Below are 13310 nucleotides of genomic sequence, written 5' to 3'. Positions count from 1 at the left end.
TATTGTAAATTTGACATTGCTTTTCTAAATCCACTGTCTGTTTTTATTTCAATTCCCACCTAATCATTGTCTAAATTTGCCTCTAAATGTAACTAAAGGACAAAGCATTGTAAGAATCATGATTACAGTCCTGTCTAGTTATGGGACTGAGTAAAAGGGGTTCCTCAAATTTGCCACTAAAATTGACCAAACAAAGGAAAGGATGAGCAAGAAAAATAAAAAAAAGGGAGATAAAGGATTAAAAATGAACCGGAGTAACAAAAAAATCGAAAAAAAGGAAAGGATTGGTAAGAAAAAACAAGGAAAGGAAAACAAAATGCCAAAAAAAAAGCCATAACCATTTTGATATTGGTTGTTGTAGACCCATCCCCAACAACGTCAACCTGCAGAAGGAAAGGCCAGTTTGCATTTTTTTCACGCTCGAAGGTCACGGAGATCATTATACGTAAAACGTGTCATGCCGTGGTGTAAGAGGTTGGGTGAAAACGAGACGTGTTGCTTCATTATCAAGTAGGTACAATAGCCGCAAGGCTTAGGAGGTGAATAAGGGTGAGAAAAAATCGTATAAAAGGAGAGACAAAAGGCTACAGGAATCAGTCGAGTGAGAATCTCTGACACGGCAGCAACTGCAGCGATCTAGTAGTCGTCATCAACTATGTTCTTCGTCAAATTACCAGTTTGCAATCATGGGTAAATATTTTGTTGCATAGAATTTTGTATCAATTTATATATTTTTTTTTCTAGTTCTTAATATGTCAGCTTTACTGAGTATTTATGTTCAAATTATTATGTCTAGTGCTAGTCAAATAAAAGGAGAAAGAAGAGGCGAAAGACAGTCAAGTCCGACACGGCTACAACTGCAGTGCGCTAGTCGTCATTATAACTGTATTCTTCGTCGTATTACCAGTTTGCAATCATGGGTAAATATTTTGATTTTTACATAGAGTTGTAAATCAACTCTACTTTTTTTGTATGTGTTAATGTGCAAGTTCTATTGCTTATTTATGTTCCATTTATTTATTGTCTAGTAAACTATGACGTCGTGCTGCTGTTCGGTGTTGATTGTATCGTTGATTACTGGGTCGACTACGGGTATACCGATGTCTCCTGGGTATGGCAGGTATCAAACCTCAACGCCACCGCCTTACTACACGACATCATACGCAACGACCAGTTACTACACCGAGGCACCGGAGTACCACACAACTGTGTATGCTGCACCAGCTTACTACACTGAGGCTCCCAAGTACTACACCACCAAGGCACCGGAGTACCCTACTACATGACTGCGTATGCTGCGCAACCCAACTAGACCGAGGCTCCCAGCTACTACTCTGCTCCCAGCTACTACTCTGCTCCCAGCTACTACTCTGCTCCCAGCTACTACTCTGCTCCCAGCTACTACTCTGCTCCCAACTACTACTCTGCTCCCAACTACTACACCGATTCTCCAGCTAAGTTCACCACCAAAGCGGTCGAATACTACACAGAAGCGCCTAAGTACGTCGAGTGAGCATCTTTCTGTTACCACACAATATCTGACACACACGGCAACAACTGCCGCGCAAAACTGCATTCTTCGTCGTATTATCAGTACGCAATCATGGGTAAATATTCTTTTGTTACATTAAGTTTTGTATCAATTTATATTTTTTAATTATGTGCCAATATGCCAGTTATTGTATATTCTTGTTCAAATTATTTACTGTCTAGTCAACCAATTGGTCGTGTTGCTGTTGGGTGTTGTATCGTTGATGACTGGGTCGTCCACGGGTGTACCGATGCCTTCTGGGTGTGGTGGATACCAAACCCCGACGCCGCCGCCTTACTACATAACGAAGTCAACATACGCAAAATATATTCTTACTACGCCGTGGCCCCCCAAGTGCTACACCACCAAGGTTCAAGAGTTGCGCGACAGGTAACGCGGTCCTGATTTACATCACCGAAGTGACTGAGTACTACACCACCGATGCTCCCAATTATTACAACACCAAGTATGCTGCCCCAATCTACTACACCGAAGCCCCCAAGTACTACTCTGCTCCCAGCTACTATACCGAGGCTCCAGTTTATTACAATACCAAGCGGTCGAATACTACACCGAACCGTACAAGTACTACTCTGCCATGAGCTACGCAACTACAACTGAGGCGGTCAAGTACTCCGTAGCCCAGACTTACAAGACAGCAACTGCTCCTTAGTACCTACTACGTTGAACAGAAATACTATACCAAGGCTTCAGTTTACTACACCATAATGTACGCTACACCTAGATACTTCGACGAAGCCCCGAACTACTACACCGAAGAGGCCTCATATTACATAACCACGTACACTGCCCTAGTTTACTACACTGAGTGACTCAAGTATTACTCTGCTCCAAGCTACTACCAAACTGAGGCTCCCCTTTACTACACTAAGGCCACCGAATATTACGCTACAACCAAATGGTAAATATTCTGTTGCTAATTGTAGTTTTATATAAATTTATATATTTTCTGTTTGTTAACATGCCAGTTATTATTGTAAATTAATGTTACAATTATTTACAGTCTAGTCAACTATGGTGTCGTGCTGCTGTTGGTTGTATCCTTGATGGTTGGGTCGGTAACTGGTGTACCGATTTTTCGTGGGTATGGTGGATATCAAACCGTAACGCCGCCGTCCAACTCAACATACGCAACAACCGAATACTACACCACCAACGCTCCATAGCATTACAACTATGATGTCCCGAACTACTACACCGGAGCCGTAAAGTACAACTCGGCCTCAAGTTACACCACCAAGGCATCGGAGTACTACACGACTGCGTATGCTGCCCCAGTATTTTACACCGTTTCCAGCTACTACTCCGTTTCCAGCTACTACTCCGTTTCCAGCTACTACTCCGTTTCCAGCTACTACTCCGTTTCCAGCTACTACTCCGTTTCCAGCTACTACTCCGTTTCCAGCTACTACTCCGTTTCCAGCTACTACTCCGTTTCCAGCTGATTACGCCACCAAAGCGGTCGATTACTACACCGAAGTGTTTGAGTGCTACTACTCTGCCCCGAATCACTACACAGCGGCTTCTCCTTCGTACTACGTTGGACCGAAATACTACACTTGAGGATTCAATTTACTACACTACAACCTTCACTATACCCAGGTACTACACCGAAGTCCGCAAGTACTACAGCGAAGAAGCCGTATATTACACTACAACCTACGTTGCTCCCAGCTACTACACTAAAGTTCTTAAGTACTACTCTACCAAGGCACCTGGGTATTATACCACCACTTACGCTGATCCAACCTACACCGATTCGAAGTATTCCACTGCCCCGAGTTACTCCACCACTAAGGCACCTGGACATAACATCTCAACCTATGCTTCTCCAGTTTACCACAGGGAGGTTCCTAAAAACTAGACCCGAAATTTCTGTTTTGTTTAATTTTGTTCAGATTTTTCGGTATGTCAAAATAGTTGCTAGTCACTGGGAATTGTTGTTGTTGTTCAATACATTTTTTAATGGAAACTATCTACGAATTTTAACACCTTCAAGCCTTTTGACATTACGACGTGTTTCAATGTTTGTTGGATCTTTCTTACTTCATATGTCGAAAGTGACTTGAGCGAGTGGCTTTGCATTCGGACATATTCTGGCACTTGGACGAACGTCTCTTCAGGGTAAGTTATGAAAGAAACGTACTGGTGAGTGTTTACTCTAAATTTTTGAAGTTACGAGTTGCAGATAATGTTTAGTTCTCCATAGAAATTTATAGTCTGGAAATGATTAGTCACTTGCCTATAACTTATATATAAATGTAAAACTTTAAAGTTGCAAGAAATATATTGATACAACTGCTTAACATTATTTTTATACAAGTGTTAAGACACAGCAAACAAAAACTTTAAAAGGAATTGCTTTATTATCCCACCTCCACCCACAATTCCACCACATTTTACAATCACATACATACATGCATACATACATACATACACTTAAGTTAACCCATTGGCTGCCACGCCATACAACCCGTAGGTTGCTCTCTACTACTCTACGCGCCATGTCTGAAGGATCCATGACCAAGTGGGACTTGCCATTGCTGACAAGTCCGGGCTGACACGGTGACAGGAGAAGATGGAATGCACAACCTCTAGAATCCATCACCGCATCGACAAGGGGGAAGTCCCTATGGTGCATTGCCTAACAGGCGCCTTACGGCGAATTTTGGGCTGGTGCGACTTTCCGGCCCCGCGGCATGAAAACCACGAGACCGAACAGCGCGGCCCGTGCTAAAGAGCTAGGGGAGAACAAAGGCGTGGCAGCCAACGGGTTAACTCACACGTTCACACAAACATATTACCAACAACAAATGATGATCCGCGCTGACATTTTGGAGATACCGGCGGCGTTTTGTGTCCATCTTCTCGACGTTTCCTCTGCATTACCTGAATAAAGAGAAAACAATTCTTATTTAGTGACATGCCAATAAAAGTTACATAATACAGATAGAAACAATAGTCAAGTTTTTAAGCTCACAGATTTAAAGATGCAATTTTTTAAACTTAATATCAAGCTTGTAATATTGAGAACTGTTAACTCAACAAAGCTCACTTGCTAGTTTTTTTTTTAATTTACCGGAAGTATACCGGAAGTAACCACAGCTCCTCAACCATTGAGCTGTCGTCAAATAAAACCACATATTCGTGATCCCCATGAAATTTGGGGTCGATTAGGTGTGATTTAAACGAAATCCAAAATTTGGCCAAAATCGAGAATTTTCCTGAACTATAGTTCAGGAAAATTTTCGAAACCGGAAGTACGAATACGTAAAAAAGATTTCATGAACTTTACCACAAATTCGACGAGGATCACGAATATGTGGTTCTTTTGCTTCTTAAATGAATATTTACTTATCTACAGACTGAAATGAGCAAACCGGAAGTAGAAAAAAAAACTCATTATTTAAAAATCTAACAAGTGAGCTTTGTTGGAGGAATAGTTATCGTCAGTTTCCACTAAAAAATTTCCACACAACAGCTGCCGATAAATGTTTAACGAGATTTGCAAAGTAACTGAAACTGACTGTTTTGACAGCTGAAAATGATCGAAAAGCCATCTAGCGTTAGAAAAAAAAGAAACGTCTATACGTAACACCATAGCCTACGTAAGTTACGGCCAGTCAACGTACGTTCGCCCCTGCAAACGAAAAAAAGCATACCCAATGCTTTTTTGAGAGGGACAGGATGCCTTCTGGCTATGTTTTCTAGCTTCCCCAACTTTTGCAGGGGCGAACGTACGTTGACTGGCCGTAACTTACGTAGCCTATGCGTAACACACCAACACTTCTACGCGTAATTTTGCGGTTTTTACGGCCTGATTTTGGAATTATAACACAGACAGAGAGTTTTACGCATATAATTATATATTATAAATAGATAACTAGTAGATAATCTACGAAAATAAGTCAATTGTCCGGTACCTGGCCGTAATCCCGTGGTGAGTGACTGCAGGTGTGTCACAGCAACTGAAGTGATCCAGCCTCGCCAGTGAAGCAAGAAAAGTTGTTTTACAGCATAAGGAGCACTGAAGCAGGATGAGCGTACGTCTTGAAGATAAGGATGGAGCCGAACGTAGGTGGAAGTACCTCTTTTGTCATGGAGAATGATCAGCATTGGCTTAAGGATCTCTTATGTGCTCTGTAAAAATAAAATGCATTGCATTAATGAAACGATAACAGTTAATAAAGCATATCAATCGTTACCTTTTCTAAGAAGCACACTGCAATTTTCTTGATGAAAAAACCGTAAAATTGGAATTCACAGCAACCAACAGGATTACTCATCATGTTGAGATAAATTCCATGATGCTTAAGAAGGTGTCATGAAGTCTTGCAGTAGCATGGTGATAGGTGGTATTGATGCTTACTTTTATCATACAGGTGATGAATTTAGTAAGGCATCAAGCAGAACTGGAACGTGTATGCATACACATGGCATTATTCACGTCACACTCTTCATGTCACTGAAACTCTAAATAGCAATGGGACAAGGAAATTCTCTATGTTATTTACAAATTTACACAAATTTACCTATGAGAAATAAAACTCTACCTTTCCCTCAACTGGGTTGCCTTCTAAACAGAAGTAGAAACAGCCATATCATCTATTGGATGGAAAGTGACTGAGCGCTAAGTCAACTTGTTGGAATGACTGACAGTATGCATCTAGAATTTGAAGAAATAAGTTGGTACAATATAAAAATAAGGAAACTAGGTCAAGATAAACCTACATAAGATAGAAAAGCAAGCTTATCAGCTCGCCGAATGGATAGTCGTAAGCCAGTTAAAAACTGTCTTAAATGACAAATTCAGGACCTATTTTGTATTCAAAAGTGACGTTACGTTGTTGAGTGACAAAGGCACACGAAAAGCGAATTTGTGAGACAGCAAAACAGTAAGAAAATAAAACAAATTTATTCTGGGTTATTTTCAAACCATTGATCTTGTGTAACCTGACACAACATATTTAGCCGTCTTTCTTCCATCTTTCTAGCAAATAACCCATCGCCAGTCGATATTTTCAATGCTCTTTGATAGTCAAATGGCAAGACGGCCAAATCACTAATGTGTCTTACCCTTGAAAGAGCGACGAAAGTCAGGCCGGCGGTTTCTTTGGGACCGATGTCTACAACAGTTTTGCCTAGAGTTTCTCCTTGAGATTTCCATACGGTCATCGCATAAGCCAGGCGAAGGGGAAACTGAATCCGGACGGCTCTCGTGTCATCAGACCGTATGGATATTGCCGGGATTGGTATACAGTTGTGAGTTGAAATGCCGTTATTCATGGTTGTAGAGAAGAATTGAGGACCGGTATAATCAGGCCATCTAACAACGATGAAATCAGGCAGATCAACATTGGGCTGTTTGGAATAGACGATGTCAACCACGGTACCTCTGGCACCATTAGTGAGACCCACATCCGTGTTGATGTTGGATGTTAACGTTACTTGGGCTCCAATCGCAAGGTACAGTTCAACTTCAAGCCCTCGAAACTGATCAGATGGCTTTGACTTGCCACTTGAAGGCACATTTACCGACCGTAGTAGGGTGATTGGCATTTGAAGTTGTGGTAATTTAAAGTAATTCCTGCGATTAACAGCTTCGTTGGTGGCAAACAAGTAGGTCGCATCTTCAAAATCAGTGCCAAAGTTGGCAATGGCTTCCGGATTCCTTGCTTGAAGGAATTTCCACTGGTCTATGGAACAGTTTCCCTCTCTCAAAGAGTTGAGTGTGTCCAGGAATGTTTGCTGGTCAATGTCGCCATCTTCTACTTGTTGTCGTCGAACTTCTGTCAACTTGATGACGGATTGGAAAGCCAAGTAAGCGGCCCGACCCTCGTTGGCAAACGGTGCTGTTGATTGGGAATAGAGGGAAGGAGCAGCCACAGGAGGAAGCTGAGCTGGATCTCCAACCAAAATAACAGTCAGCCCACCACAAAAAAGGTTGTTGCCTTTAGCTTCACGAAGACGAGCGTCAATTTTTCCAAGCATGGTCAAGCTCAACATTGAATATTCGTCAATTATGATAATTTTAACATGACGAAATTTCTCTTGAAGAGCTGCCAGTTTCGCTCCATTAAGAGGGCCAAACTTTGTGCCTTGGCCTTTTTCTACTGGAATTTGAAATATCTTGTGCAAAGTTTCACCGCGGATGAGATGGGCAGCTTTCGCGGTGTAGGCCGAACGGACGATATGTTCTTTAGGGACAGCACTGGAAATTGCTGAAATAGTGAAGGTTTTGCCAGTACCAGCTGTGCCATTGACGATCAATAACAACTGTTTCCGAGATTGCAGAGCCTCAACAACCATATCGAACCACATTCGTTGTGAACGATTCAGTTGACTGGGACTGACAAACGGTAAATCTGTAGAATCAGTGCCGAGATCTCTTCCGTTGGTTAGATGATTAACCACCCAAGTGCTTCCACAGGCCAATTCATGTGGAGTGTAATGAAGCTGAAGACTAGTCAGCCAAGGGAAAGAACGGTCAATCACAGGTAGATCAGAACGAACTTCTTGTTCGCCAGCAGGTCGCATACCGACCGCTTGCTGCCATTCAAGTTGATTAAAGTTGTCGTTTTCAATGTTGTCTTCTTCCTGGAGGTCATCAGCTGCCTGATCTAATCGACTTTGTAATTCTTCGTCTAAGTTGAAATATTGACGCAGTTCCTGAGCTGCAGTCAATCGAAAGTCTTGCCATTGGCGTACGACAAGGTTGTCATCCAAAAGCATTGGAATAGATGATTCCGTCCATGGGAAAAACTTGATTAGCGAATATCGGCAGAACAGATGGTAGGTAGCTGACGTAGGAGAATTTCGATGCACCGGGAATGTCAAAACAATGGTCTTGTCCGGCTTGGGATTATTTCTAAGATTCCCTTTGACGACAGTGAAGTGACGACAAAACTCGATAAAATTGGGTTGATCAAGATTCCAATTGGGGTAGGTGTTTTGTTCAATGTAAACATGACGTTTGGCAAAGTAGGTAAGCAGAGTTGGTCGAGTTTCCAACTCACCAGTCGTTGGATTTCTGAAGACTTCGTTTACAGTCAGGTCCAAAGAAACGTTGACGTAATTGAAGGATGATTCACAGTGGTGGCCGGAAAACAAAATGCGCGACGCTTCACCTTTCCCGATGTCACGATGGCCAATGGAACGAATGATAGAGGAGCGAAAAGCGGAGCCAGCATTATCTGTGACATCAGCCTTGTTGATAATCGTTTTGATCACTTGCTGTAAAGTGTTTCCAGACCGCTCTTGTTTGCTAGCATACTTGACCATGTAGTTCATTGCAGCGTGATGATCAAGAATGAGCTGAAGATCTACATTGGCACACCAATGTTCCAACATTGATCTGTTGTGAACATTCATGTACTTGTCGTTTCTTTTGAGAACAATTTTCGCACGAACAGAGTCTGTGTTTCCGATTTTTTCAAAAACTATTCTCGATTCACTAACTAGATCAAAAGGAAAGTGGAAACGACATTTGCCGTCCTTCGATTTACAGTAACCGTCTGGTCGACAGACGTGACGTTGAACACAGTTTGCCAATCTTTCGTAGAAGTCGTCCATGGCTGCTCCATCGTTCAAAATTGACGAGACATTGCTTGAACACGGATGGGGAACTGGTACTTCAGCATTGAACGGGTTGACTGGATCAGACCGAGTATTACAGGCACACAACAGAGTATCGGCATACTTTAGAACCTTGAGTTCTGCAAGAATGCCGGCTTCAACTAGATCTTGCTTTTCTTGGACGTCTTGTTCGCTAAGGTTTGCTGTGTACTGTGGATCAGCTAGTTTTTGCGCCATAAGTCGGCCAGCGTAGACTTTAATCATTAGGTCGGCAATCCCCGGGTCGTTTTTGAGCTTTACAACACCGTGGGCATGAATGGCTGTTCTTGATTGCCACTCGAAACGATACCAAAACCATTCGAGATCCAAGACACCACCGAAAAAATGTTTCATGAAAAGACGTAATTTTTCGGAAAAGTACCAGTCTGCTAGATGTAAATTTGCATTTGTACTCTGGTAGCGAAGTTTTGGTTCAGCTGAACCGTTGGGCATGAGACGATGGAGGTCGTCCCAGTGATTGTCAGCAAAGCTAACAGTAAAAAAAGCCGTGCCAAGACCTTTCTGTTGCATTATAGCCTCTAATTCTCTCCGACGCTTGCTCCAGTAGGCGTCACTGCCAGTGACATTGGCTGTATAGGAGTACATTTTGCTGATGACCGAGTCAAGTTGACCGTTGGCAGCCATAGCCTTAAGTTCCTCCATAGACAATGCAGCTTCTTCGGGATTTTGTCTCAGAAAAACGGAACACTGCCCAAGGGCTCGATGGCGTCGTATGCGATCAACCGACCAAAAACAGAAGCGCTCATGTTCAGCAAACGGATAATACAAATACCCGTTTGGATGAGATTCGTCGGGTTCCTTTGTACAATCAATCTCGGCATATTTCATTAAGTGGTTAGAAGCAACGAGTTCGGATAGGTCTTGTCTGCGACCTTTCTTTGTTGGGTCAGCTTGCCCAAGAGGAAACAACTTGATGAAAGCCAGAGATGCAAGACCAGACATGACCTCAAATTCGTTGATAGGCTCAGTTGAAATTGTTGGCCAATTAACCGGATCGAGCGCATTTAATATTTCATTTTGTTGAGGAGGCCTGATGTTGTTTGAAATGACGAAAGCGACATCAGGAGGTTGTGGCTGATCAAGAATGTCTTCTGATGGAACATCCCTTGTCATGGCTCCTTCGTCAGTGACATTCAATTCATCGTTGTCGCTGTCCATCGTCGGAATATTTAACAAAGGTCCATCTTCGGGCAGCAAATCACAGTTGGTCTGGCTAAAAGTGATACGATGTGAAGCAAAGCCTGGATGGTTCTGAATGAGAAATCGGCCAACTGCTTCAACTCGTTTACGGCAAACTTTGAATTCGGCACAGGTGTTGTCCACACCTCTCCTTCTTATGACGAGGCACGGAAGTTGCTCTGCTGTGAGAGGAATCTCTCTGATGAATCCGGCTACGTCTTGTTTGAAATTTGCCACGTAGCCACGAGAAACATGTCCACCAGAAGGTAGCCGGAAGACAGACATGATGGAAATTACTGGCGAGAGAAGCATTTCTTCAAGAGGAGTAAGTTCCCGAAAGTGCTTCTGAATTGCTAGTGGAATAGATGAAAAATCACGCACCATATCATTTTGAATGCCAAAAGGGTTGAATTCCGTAAGTTTCTTGCAACGGCAGCAAATGTAGGGATCGACAATTGCATCTGTTGTAGGCCACAATTCTCGACAGTGGAGGCAATGCTGCTGATTTAATTGATGCAATTCAGAATGGAATTTTTTCATATGCTTGTCGACGAAAGGTTGCTTATGAAGCGGTCCATTGACGGAAGCATCAAAAACATCTAGATATTCTTCTTTGGAGATTTGACGGGTTTCCCTAGATCGTCGTTGAATACTTGCATTACTTTGTCGCCTATCGTTAGCTTCATCTTGGGTTTCATTGGATATTCTGGCGGCAAATCGAGCAGCGGAAGCAGCAAGTCTAGCAGCAGTTTGTTGAGGACACTCGGCTTCTCTGTCGAATGTATGCCTCAGAGCATCTTCAGCACGGCGATTAACAGTCTGTTGTTCAGACTCGGCTGATCGTACTGCAGAATTCCTGAGAGCATTTGCTTCAAGTCGAGCACACCGCTGAACTTCAGACTCGGCTAATCGTGCTGCAACATTTCTAGCAGCATTTGCTTCAAGTCGAGTACAAAGCTGTACTTCGGACTCTGCTGATCGTGCTGCAGCATTCCTAACAGCATTTAATTCAAGTCGAGCACACCGCTGAACTTCAGACTCGGCTAATCGTGCTGCAACACTTCTAGCAGCATTTGCTTCAAGTCGAGCAAAAAGCTGTACTTCAGACTCGGCTGATCGTGCTGCAGCATTCCTAACAGCATTTGCTTCAAGTCGAGCACAAAGCTGTACTTCAGACTCGGCTGATCGTGCTGAAGCATTCCTGACAGCATTTGCTTCAAGTCGAGCACACCGCTGTACTTCAGACTCGGCTGATCTCGCTGCAGCATTCCTGACAGCATTTGCTTCAAGTCGAGCAAACCGCTGTTCTTCAGATTCCGTTGCTCTACGTTTGGCTTGCCCAGCTGCAAGTTCATCCTTTCGTTTTCTCTTAGAAGACATTTTGACGTTCGATAATCCGGGAATAGATTTGACTATTGCTTTTGGTGTGGTAAAAAAACAATCAGGCAGAAACGGTATTTTTGTGTGGTAAAAACAGTCTGACAGAAACGATGTGTGTTTGGCACCCTTTAAAATCAATTTGTTTTTTTTTATGGTAAAACAATCGATATTCTGGGAATAGAAATCATCAAAGTGATGGAGCAATGTGATTTCTTGTTTTCTTTGTGTGGTAAAAAAAACAATTAGGCAGAAACGGTGTTTTTGTGTGGTAAAAACAGTCTGACAGAAATGGTGTGTGTTTGGCACCCTTTAAAATCAATTTGTTTTTTTTATGGTAAAAACAATCGATATTCTGGGAATAGAAATCATCAAAGTGATGGAGCAATGTGATTTCTTGTTTTCTTTGTATGGTAAAAAAAACAATCAGGCAGAAACGGTGTTTTTGTGTGGTAAAAACAGTCTGACAGAAACGGTGTGTGTTTGGCACCCTTTTAAAATCAACTCGAGTCGAATCACCCTTATATAACCTCGTATCAACACTTTCTTTCGCAATTGCAATCCTGTGGGATTTTTCTGTCACAGTTCAATATCCTTGCAAGTTATTTTCGTTTAGTTTGCTCAACTCAAATGTTCCTATTTTTACAAATAAAGTTCAATAATTGAATTTAAAAATAACCATTTTTTAGTCAAATAACTGCAAAACATAAATGCAAATCTGGTTGTTGCGTCATGGATGGGACATCAAAGATTGCGTCATCACGGCGATACTACGGACATCTGGTGGTGATTTGTTTGGGCGGAATATATTCGTAAAATTATTTTACTCATGTTTAACCATCCATTACGAATATATTTCAATAAAAATTATTCGACGAGAAGGATGAATTTTTAACTTAACACTTTAAATAAATGACACTTACATATGTAGTGGAAAGTGAAATTTAAACCTAAGGTGAAAAGTTGTAGTCGCCACCGCCAGATGTCACTAGTCGTTAAGCAATTATTTTAACAGTTTTTCATTAATTACAGAAGAACTAATTAAGTAAATGAAATTATTTTTGTTCTGGTCGCACCGCATATTTTTTGTCTAATTTTTAAGACCAAAAAGTCTGAAATGTGTCGTAAAAAGCCCGAGCTATGGAGCGTTACATACATACATACATACATACATACATACAGACAAAGTGACATGGCTTTTTTTTTTCTGCGTATGCGATTATTAGCTTCGCCCTTCGGGCTCGCAAAGATACGAAGTTCAATTTGGTATTTGAAATCACAGGAATATAAGTATAAATTTAGCAACAATTTGTTTCGCCCATTTCTCATTTCACGGTGCAGGAACAACAATGGCGACAGTGGCGACATCTACTAATGGGTTTTTAAGTTAGTTGCACAGTCGGTCAGTCGCACGGACCATGAACACTGAACAGAGACAGAGTTAGTCGGCCTTGCAAATAACAGAGCAGTCACAACAAGTCAACAAGTCAACAAGCAGATTTGTAATTTTGTTTTTGGCTTGCCTAGCTGCAAGTTCATCCTTTCGTTTTCTCTTAGAAGACATTTT

At 42.0% G+C, this 13310-nt stretch overlaps 1 protein-coding gene and 3 long non-coding RNA genes across 4 annotated transcripts; 2 read left to right on the top strand and 2 right to left on the bottom strand.

Annotated features, from left to right (window-relative positions):
- Nucleotides 1-375: 375 nt before the first annotated feature.
- LOC124315812 lies at nucleotides 376-1273 on the top strand. Its single transcript, XR_006911707.1, has 3 exons — nucleotides 376-690; nucleotides 803-920; nucleotides 1029-1273. It is a non-coding gene; the product is annotated as an uncharacterized LOC124315812 (long non-coding RNA).
- A 7-nt stretch (nucleotides 1274-1280) lies between these two features.
- LOC124315753 lies at nucleotides 1281-3380 on the top strand. Its single transcript, XR_006911638.1, has 3 exons — nucleotides 1281-1607; nucleotides 1714-2453; nucleotides 2561-3380. It is a non-coding gene; the product is annotated as an uncharacterized LOC124315753 (long non-coding RNA).
- Nucleotides 3381-5648: 2268 nt separating this feature from the next.
- On the bottom strand, nucleotides 5649-6210 carry LOC124315769. Its single transcript, XR_006911654.1, has 3 exons — nucleotides 6106-6210; nucleotides 5758-6025; nucleotides 5649-5692 (listed from the first exon to the last, which is right to left on the bottom strand). It is a non-coding gene; the product is annotated as an uncharacterized LOC124315769 (long non-coding RNA).
- A 256-nt stretch (nucleotides 6211-6466) lies between these two features.
- On the bottom strand, nucleotides 6467-9520 carry LOC124316041. The gene is made up of 2 exons (XM_046781779.1): nucleotides 9058-9520; nucleotides 6467-8874 (listed from the first exon to the last, which is right to left on the bottom strand). Exons 1-2 carry the CDS (start codon nucleotides 9518-9520, stop codon nucleotides 6467-6469), a joined length of 2871 nt encoding a protein of 956 aa, XP_046637735.1.
- Nucleotides 9521-13310: the final 3790 nt, after the last annotated feature.

This window comes from Daphnia pulicaria, chromosome 11 (assembly GCF_021234035.1).
Source record: "Daphnia pulicaria isolate SC F1-1A chromosome 11, SC_F0-13Bv2, whole genome shotgun sequence".
NCBI lineage: Eukaryota > Metazoa > Arthropoda > Branchiopoda > Diplostraca > Daphniidae > Daphnia > Daphnia pulicaria.
This window is presented reverse-complemented; position numbering and strand designations above follow the sequence as displayed.